The 9,558-nt window shown below is 38.6% G+C and overlaps 1 protein-coding gene across 3 annotated transcripts in view; it reads left to right on the forward strand.

Moving 5' to 3' along the window:
- GABRB1 (gamma-aminobutyric acid type A receptor beta1 subunit) overlaps positions 1-9,558 on the forward strand; it is a 361,839-nt gene that overhangs the window by 135,028 nt on the left and 217,253 nt on the right. For all 3 annotated transcript variants that reach the window (XM_018564670.1, XM_018564677.1, XM_018564662.1), the window contains exon 4: positions 5,423-5,643. In XM_018564670.1, coding sequence (XP_018420172.1) covers positions 5,423-5,643 — 221 coding nt within the window. The remainder of the gene's footprint in view (positions 1-5,422; positions 5,644-9,558) is intronic.

Below are 9,558 nucleotides of genomic sequence, written 5' to 3' on the forward strand. Positions count from 1 at the left end.
TATATATATATATAAAAAATAAAAACATTTGCTAAGGGCCATATTCATACACTGTACTATTTAGGTTGTTTGTTATTGTGTATTTATCCTGCTTGCCTTTCAAAATAGCTGAAATAGTCTAGTGTGTCTTTTGTAAAGTGGTATTTAGTTAATGGGCAAGCCATTCATTTAACTGACTACATTTACAGTACATTAGACTGTTACATATTACCAGTGCAGGATACAGTATTTACAGAGTACAAGATGTCCTAGTTTCTTTTTCAGTCATTGTTCTCTTGAATAAATCAGAATGTGAGACCTGTAGGTTAAAGTCTTGCATTTTATTGATGGAATTTTAAATTAAAACACTTCATTTAATCCTTCAACATCTTGTCATAGCGACAAGAGACCTGCTGTATGGCCCTTGGCACCTATATAGCCTTTCCAATGTCACATCCAATTATCCAGTCAACCTAACAGATACATTACACAGAGGGAGCAACTTTCTTTTAGGTTCATTATGTAGAAGAGCAAAGCCCTAACTTCACAGAGCTTCCTTAGTTGTGTTTTGCATCATGCCTGATTTGTTCTTGAGATTTGCGTCACAGCATGTAACAACTTGTTATCTCTCTTCCTAAGCTACACTTTACAGGAAGCTAGAATTGTAGTATTTCAGAGCAGTCTTGGCCTTTAAAGTGTAAACCATATGAATGAGCTTCTCTTATTTGCTCCCTTTTGGTCTGTAAAGTACACTATTGTGTTGAATTATATATTTTTGATAAATGAAAAAAAAAAATGTTGATCCAAAAATGCATTGCTGTCCTATGTCAGGGGGACACTGACATAGGACATGGATAACCATGTTATCTCAATCAGGGTTATTCAGTAAAGGGTGAAGAGTTTGGAGAAGGCAGGAGAAGTGAACAATCTAGGACAACATAGCTGAACTGGAAAGTGAGCTGAATTGGAGAATTTTTCCAAATCAGCTGTGCTGTCCTAGATTGTTCACTTCTCCTGCCTTCTCCAAACTCTTCACCCCTTTGTGAATAACCCTGAAGTTATCAGCCCCATATGTGATAGCAATAAAGTTGAGTGTAAAAAAACAAAATTGTAAAATTCAAAGTATCAGAAAAAAAAATATTTTAACGTCCCCAGCCCCCCACGTGCACGCACATACAAAGCAAACATCTGACGCGCCTAAGTGCAAAACGAAAAGTGTGCCACACATGTTACATATGGTCATGAGCATCAGAGTGAGAGCAATAATTCTAGGCCCATCAATCACTGTTAACACTAAACTGATGAGCAGTAAAATCCTTTAAAGCGTCGCCTATGGGAAATGTTGGTTATTGTAGTTTTTTGCGGTTTCACAGACGCACACAATTTTAAGGCTTGATATCTATTTACCCGGTGCAACCGCATATTTTATATTTTATTAAAAGATGGGTATTATATTCTGTTTCTGTGCACTAAATTTAATTTTAGTGTATTTTATCCTAACAATACTTGTTTGATAAACATTTGCGCAATAACGTGCGACATAAAAAATTGCAACTATTCTACAGTGCCTCTGCTTTCAGAAAATATATAATTGTTTGGGGGTCGGAAGCTGTTTTCTAGCCAAAAATTCAGATTTTTTTTCGTGTGTGCAAATGTAAGAAATTGCTCCAGGCGGCAAGTGGTTAAGGTCTACAGAACACCAAAACACCTTCATCCTATAGCATGGAGAAGAGGAGAGAAGTGTGTTCTGTAGTCCTAACACACTTCCTATTCTAGGGTGACAAAGCTTCTCCTCCATAAATACACTACAGTGAATGAGCGTTGTCATCCTAAAAAAGGAAATGTTTTACTGGCAGGATCTATGCATGAGAATAAAGGAAGAGAAGCCTGAAAAAGAAAAGCAGCCACCAAGGACTGGCAAGTTGCAATGTATTACTTTTTTTGTTCTTGGGTTTAGAAATACTTTTTATGTGCCACATTTTTGTGTCCTTCATTTTTGTCTTCTTTAAAGGCTAAGGATTCTAATTCTTTACTCTGGATTAAGGCTAGATCAATGCTAAATAAAGTACCTTATTCCTAATTATTTACATTAAGTTTTAAGAGCTCCGTTCTCTTTTACAATAATTCTTCTACTTTGGCTTTAGGGAAAGCTTTTGAGTGATGGGGATTGAGATCATGTATGTAAGACTTGAACACTGACATTTCCCATTGCTGACATCATTTCAATTTTGTCCAAAGTCTTAACTATAAATATACTTTTATCTGAAATTCTAAACAAACAAATAAACATGCAAAGTATTTGCTTAGGGGATAATACATTAAAAGTATTCAAAAAGTAAAATATCTTGTGACTCATAGCAAAAATCAGAATAATTGCCTTTTGGAGAAGCCTTAAACTTGGACTTGCTGAAATGATAGTTGGTTGCTGAATAGCTGCTATAGGCATCAAGAAGCACACGTTTCATTTATAAAGAGCATGTCTTGGTGGTAATTTCATTTTGTTAGTCTATAGTTTTTTTTAACGTTAAAAGACATTTTGCCAGTTTTCTATTTGTTTTGCCTTTGAAACAACCCATGTTTATTTTTACATATTTTTCTGACAGGATTATTGTGCAATTATTTTAGATTTTGTATTGTATGACACATAAACAAGTTCACACTGGAAATACAAGGCCAAAGCTTTATTACATAGTGCCATTACACATATTCCAATTACCGATAACAATAGGAGAAAACCTGTGCTACACACAGGTATACAGCAGTGATGTGTGGTACCTCGTGGTGATGCAATCCCCAGCCCCGCTGGCCGAAGCTCTGCCCCCGCCGGATGAAGCCCAGCCCCCCAACCCGTCCCCAAGCTAGTGTAAAGGAGGCAGGGAGGAGCCTCCCTGTCCCTCACTTGCTCCTCGCTGCTGAGGCTCTGTGACAGGTTACACAGCGGGGAGGATTTCCCTGCTGTGTAACCTGTTAGATGCCGATCTGAATGGAGAAAAAGCTGTCAGCTTCAGACATGAAGCTGACAGCTTTTCCCCCCATAATTTTAGGTGAGGCGCTGCCTCCCCAGGCCGCACGTCCCTGGTATACAGTGAGCACATAAACACTGTAATCTTTAGCATAAATGCCTGCCCTGCATGCCACTCCCCCAACAAACCAATTGAGGGCATTTACTATAAATAGTACAAACTCTGGCAAGTTAACAGCCAGCAACAAAGCCATGAAGACCAAGTAACCTCAGGATGGGCTGAGAATTTGTCAGATGGCTGGAGTATTGAATGTCACACTACATTAGATGCCCAACCACATTTCCACATGACTCAATCAGATCATTATTAAGCAAAAATACATTTAACATGGAAAAAAACCTGTATGACCATTGTAGTACCATGCTCCCGGCAGTGAAGGATAATACTAGTGTGTAGTGTGCCTGGTGTAGTAATGCAAGAGATGGGATCACCAAAGAAAAACATTTACAGTTTGTGCTTTCATTTTTGCATTTCTCGTCCAAGTCTGACCATTTGTGTACAAAACCAATACCAGAATTGCTAGGAGTAATATAGGTCCATCTTATCCTTCGCAAGAGTCTCCTGAAAGGTAAACTGTAAAGTTTATTATAAGCCCTGCCTTTAAGGCAGACATCATGCTGATCTTACTTGCACATTATTACCTTATTTTTAGTGTGAAGGCATTTTATAAAACTACAGATGTTATGTTTTCCAGCTATGTATATTTGTGCTTCACTTGTCGGTAACTAGCTCCTGTTTTCAAAACTAAACAAAACAGTAAGTCACCAGCACTCCAAAGGTTCTCCAAGCAGAGTTCCCTTTATTCCATGTGTACAGTTACATCACGAAGTGTAGCTACAGTGATGTTATTTATTTTAGTGATGGAGGCTTTAAACATATTCAGACCTTGTATTTTAATGCAAGGTGAGCTTTAAGTGCAACCACCCTAATGTGCCCTAATGTGTCAGTATTTAATAAGATAATCCTAGCAACAAGCATAAAAGTCCAATGTACATGTAAACCTTTTATCAGGTCTCAACATTAAGGGCAAATGAAAGTTGAAATCTAATTGGTTGCTAAGGATAAATGCAGCTGGCAAGCTTTTCTTAGGTTTATTGAATAAACTCAATTTTATGTTTTATAATCAGGTATTACCTAACTTACAAATGACCAAGAGAGAGTAAAAAAAACCCTGTACTCTTGGAAATTACAAGCAGTACAAACAGCTGTTTAAAGCATTGAGTATAGACTGCTAGTGGGGCAAGAGATTTCTAGCCACTTGGTGTAACATAGCTCCTATCAGAAGCCATTTCTGAGGATAAAGATCTCCAAAGATCCACGATAACAGCCTTGTGGAACTGTTGTACCTTGTGTGCTGAAAGTATAAATAGGAAACTTTTACATAGATCTAAAACATGGTGGCACAATGATGTGATTTTGTACTTTTCAGTGTCTATTGAATATTCCTGCATATCTACACTATAAGGTCTTTTTTTGTCCAATGCTTGCATTGCCATACAGCTTTTTATAACTTTCAAAATCTAATTAAAGCTAGTTATTCATAAAGTTTACCTTTTATAATTAACATACTTGATCATTCTTAGCATATTGTTTTAATAACTAACTAGATATTACTCTATAACACTATTATATCTCAGTGCTTTAGCTAAGCTCTCTTGAATAGGATTTCTTAGAGTCAACACATTCTGTGGGGTTCATTTACTAAAGACAAATAGACTTTTCATTTTGCAAGGGAATTTTCACTTTGCAACACAATTTCCATTGATCTTAGTGAATGAGCTTAAGACCGGCTGACTTGCATTATCCAATCATGTGCAAGAAAGAATGCATTTTTTAAACATTTTCCTTGCATGTTATTGGGTATTCTTTGCAAAGTGAATTTTCACCAGATTCACTAAGGTGGGGGTAAATTTCCTTGCAAAATTAAAATGCCTTTGCAATAGTAAATGGCCTATTTGCCTTTAGTAAATTATCTCTTTTATGTTTAGGTCACGGGTTGGCCAATTAGACTAGCAATGACTGACTGAAACTTACCAATTCTGGCCTCTTGGAAGTAGGGATTCTCTTACCCATGCCAAGTGATTTTTCTGGATCAGTAAAGCACTTCTTCAGCTTCACTGCAACTGACCTGACTGCCCTGGGCCTGTTAAGTCACATACAGATAGGAATGTGGCACTGAAGCCATATAATTGCTGGCCAGATAAGTATAGAGATAACAGATTCAGTCTCTTGATCCTGAAAATAGAAAAGCAATGTTCTGCAGAACAATTTCATAAAGCATTTGATGATATGCATTTGTAGAATGATCTGTTTGATTTCTCTTTCTACTGTTTTTCAGTTTCTATTTCTTCACATAATTCCTTTAGATCTGTGAATATATTCCTGAAGCATTATATTTAGTGTTTTCTTTGTTTTTCCAGGACTATACACTCACAATGTACTTTCAGCAGTCATGGAGAGACAAAAGACTTTCTTATTCAGGAATTCCGCTAAACCTCACGCTGGATAACAGGGTCGCTGATCAGCTGTGGGTGCCTGATACATACTTTCTGAATGATAAAAGATCATTTGTTCATGGGGTTACCGTGAAGAACAGAATGATTCGACTTCATCCAGATGGAACTGTTCTTTATGGATTAAGGTAGGAAAGATATCACTTTTTTTTTTTTGCTATCAATTGCATTTTACTGTCAGACACCATATATGTTTCACAGCATAATTTTTCAAATTAAATAATTAATTGTTCTTAAAGAAAAACTCCACTAGAACCCTGGTCATATAACATGACTCTAATACAATTTCTTTGAAAACAACTTTTTCTTTTTAAAAGGCCTCCAAGCTGCTCCCATAGTAAAATGTCACAAATTTGCACTTGCTTGTTACCATTAGCCCTCGTTCACAACGAGGGCTAATGAACGTGTTCTACGCTCTACGCGTTCTACGCTCGACGAACGCTCTACAAAACGCTCAAAAATATCAATCCCATTGTATTCAATGATCTCATTCCCACCTTGGCGTATTTCCGCCCGTCCCTAGCGCGCTACAAAACGGCCCACGCCTGAAAAGGTACAGGTACTACTTTGGGCCGTTTTGTTGCGCGTTTCCATTGGGATACAGCCAAGTAGCGGTCTGTCGTGCGGTAAAAAAACGCACGACAGACGCGCATATGCAATACGCCTAGGTGTGAACGAGACTTTAGAGTTGAGTAAACCAAGACATGCAGATCCATACCTGATCCAGATCAGGCTAATTAATGTATCACAGATTTTCAAGATCAATAACTAATATGAGAGCTAATCCATTAAACGTTGTCCTTTTTTTTTTCTGTAATTCCTTTTAATATATAGTTTACTTTTAATTTAATGTAATGTATTGGAAATCGTTTTCTTTAAGCTAAAGAATCCAACAACTATATACATCTTCACCCAGCTATGTAGGTGATTCTGTATCACAATTATATAGAATCAACATATTCCCGAACACTTTACAGAGAATATTTTAACCATTTACATCGATGCTAAAAGGAGTTTACATTCTAATTTCTTAAAAACATACACACACTGTACATGTTTGATTAGTAGTACATGAGCATACCATAATGTTTTCTGATTGTGAGAGGATACAGGAACATCTAGAGCAAAGCCACACAGTCACAGATGGAACATATAAATGATCATCAGTGGAATTCAGAACCACAGCAAAGTGAGGAAAGGTTGCTAACCTCTTGGTCAATGTGCTTTCTGTATGTTGACACTGCTTACCTTTAACTATATGGATTTCTGAGCTTAGAATTGTTCTGCTCCGCAAAAAAATGAGACAATTGTATTTACTGTTTGATATATATGATTTCCGAAGCTCCTGATTTTAGAATAATAACCCACATTTTGATTATGCAAGCGTTCCATTTTATAGTATTCTCGATCCATTCGATCCATTCTGATCCATTCTACTGCTGGGAGTGAAAGGAAAGTTATGTGTAAGCTATGATCCACCCACAGTACTATAGACTCCCCGTGCCACTGCGCTGGCTGGCCTGATTACCTTTACTTTAACTGATCTTAAAGGCCCATGTACTCTAGCCCTTAATCTCACTATCATGCATACACCACAGGCAGTGATGGACAGAGTCACCAAAGGACCCCTGTGTGATACCAAATTGTGGGTCCCCCATGCAACTACTTGCTAAACACACTTTACAGGCTTTAGTGATTGACAACTAGATAGATGTGACAGTGTGAAGGGGTCCCAGCACCACTCTGACCACATCTACCATACTTGGGACCCCAAGTGCCAGAGCAGTGGCAGAGTCTGCATAAAATGGTATGCCTGTCCCTAAAAACAAGAAAGTGATGATGTACTTGAAGATGATCCTACATGTTCTGAAATGAAAGTGTTTGTAATAATATTTTACACTATAACATCAATGATTTATTAGGGCAGTCTTTCTAGCATAACGCTAGGGTCTCTGACATGGGAATTACTCATAAAGTAGAATAGATTTTCAGAATCACTAGGAGAGCAAAAATGGAGAGCCAACAAGCCATTGCTCCACCATTGAAAGATTTTTCAGCATTTTGGGTAGTGAGGGAGTAATGCTGTAGAAGTAAATAAGTATTCCATTTAGTGATTTTGTTCATGGCAAGTTTGACATTGGTGAAAGACTGACATTCTTTCTGGCAGTTGCTGTCTCTCTAAGATAGGCAGCAAAGTACGGTGAATGACTAAAAATTCCAGTGCTCAAGTGATTGGCTGTATCTGTTAATGTGATCTTCCTTCTTCCTTATTCATTTTGTTATCTACCAATCGAATTATTTTTTATTAGTAGATAATTAGTACATATACAAATATGCCCCCTAAATAATGCCAGTCTGGCACATATGACTGAGCTGATACTCAAACAAAATGTGGACCTTTAACCGCTCACCTGGGTAGGACCTGCACTACTTGGACAACACCCCATGATTACCATACCACCAATTTTGTTAGGACTTCTCACTTTGAATCACTTTCCTGCCCTCTGACTACGGAGATGCTAGTCTGGTTTTCCAAGGTTGTATTGTTCTAGAATGGGGGAGGCACATTTTCACTGCTTAATTGTTTAGTTGAAAACACTAAAAAAAAAAAATTATATGACAATATATTGACAATTATTGCCAAGACACCTGCTGGCCAAAAAATCAGCTTGATTTGGTTTTGGTCATATTCTAATGTTTAATTGGACTGCTCTACTTTGGCTAACATGAACAGGAGCAGTCTCACTAACAGGGTAATACAGTGGGATGTATATAAAGTGTAGATGTGTGTGTGTGTATATGTATGTATGTAGATAGATAGATAGATAGATACACACTATATTGCCACAAGTATTGGGACACCCCTCCAAATCATTGGATTCAGGTGTTCCAATCACCTCCATGGTCGCAGGTGTATAAACTCAAGCACATAGGCATGCAGACTGCTTCTACAAACATTTGTGAAAGAATGGGTCGCTCTCAGGAGCTCAGTGAATTCATGCGTGGTACTGTGATAGGTTGCTATCTGTGCAATAAGTCCATCTGTGAAATTTCCTTGCTACTAAATATTTTCCTGTCAACTGTTAGTGGTATTGTAACAAAGTGGAAGCAACTGGGAACAACAGCAACTCAGCCACGAAGTGGTAGGCCACGTAAAATGACAGAGCAGGGTCAGCGCATGCGGAAGCGCACAGTGCGCCGAAGTTGCCAACTGTCTGCAGAGTTAATAACTACAGACCTCCAAACTTCATGTGGCCTTCAGATTGGCACAACAACAGTGCGTAAAGAGTTTAATGGAATGGGTTTCCATGGCCGAGCAGCTGCATCGAAGCCTTACATCACCAAGTGCAATGCAAAGAGCCAGATGCAGTCGTGTAAAGCACGCCGCCACTGGACTCTAGAAAAGTGGAGACGTGTTCTCTGGACTGATGAAGACTTCTCTGTCTGGCAATCCGATGGACATGTCTGGGTTTAGCAGTTACCAGGAGAACCATACTTGCCTGACTGCATTGTGCCAAGTGTAAAGTTTGGTGGAGGGGGGATGATAGTGTGGGGTTGTTTTTCAGTTCCAGTGAAGGGTACTCTTAAGGCATCAGCATACCAAGACATTTTGGACAATTTCATGCTCTCACATTTGTGGGAAGAGTTTGGGGATGGCCCCTTCCTATTCCAACATGGCTGTGCACCATTGCACAAAGCAAGGTCCATAAAGACATGGATGAGCGAGTTTGGGGTGGAGGAACTTGACTGGCCTGCACAGAGTCCTGACCTCAATCTGATAGAACATATTTGGTAAAATTAGAGTGGAGACTGCGAGCCAGACCTTCTCATCCAACATCAATACCTGACCTCACAAATGCGCTTGTGGAAGAATGGTCAAACATTCCCATAGACACACTGCTTAACCTTGTGGACAGCCTTCCCAGAAGAGTTGAAGCTTTTATAGCGGCAAAGGGTGGGCCAACTCAATATTGAACCCTACGGACTAAGACTGGCATGCCATTAAAGTTCATATGCGTATAAAAGCAGGCGTCCCTAATACG

This window comes from Nanorana parkeri, unplaced genomic scaffold, assembly GCF_000935625.1.
Source record: "Nanorana parkeri isolate BGI_ZX_2015 unplaced genomic scaffold, ASM93562v1 scaffold24, whole genome shotgun sequence".
In the NCBI taxonomy this organism is placed as follows: Eukaryota; Metazoa; Chordata; class Amphibia; order Anura; family Dicroglossidae; genus Nanorana; species Nanorana parkeri.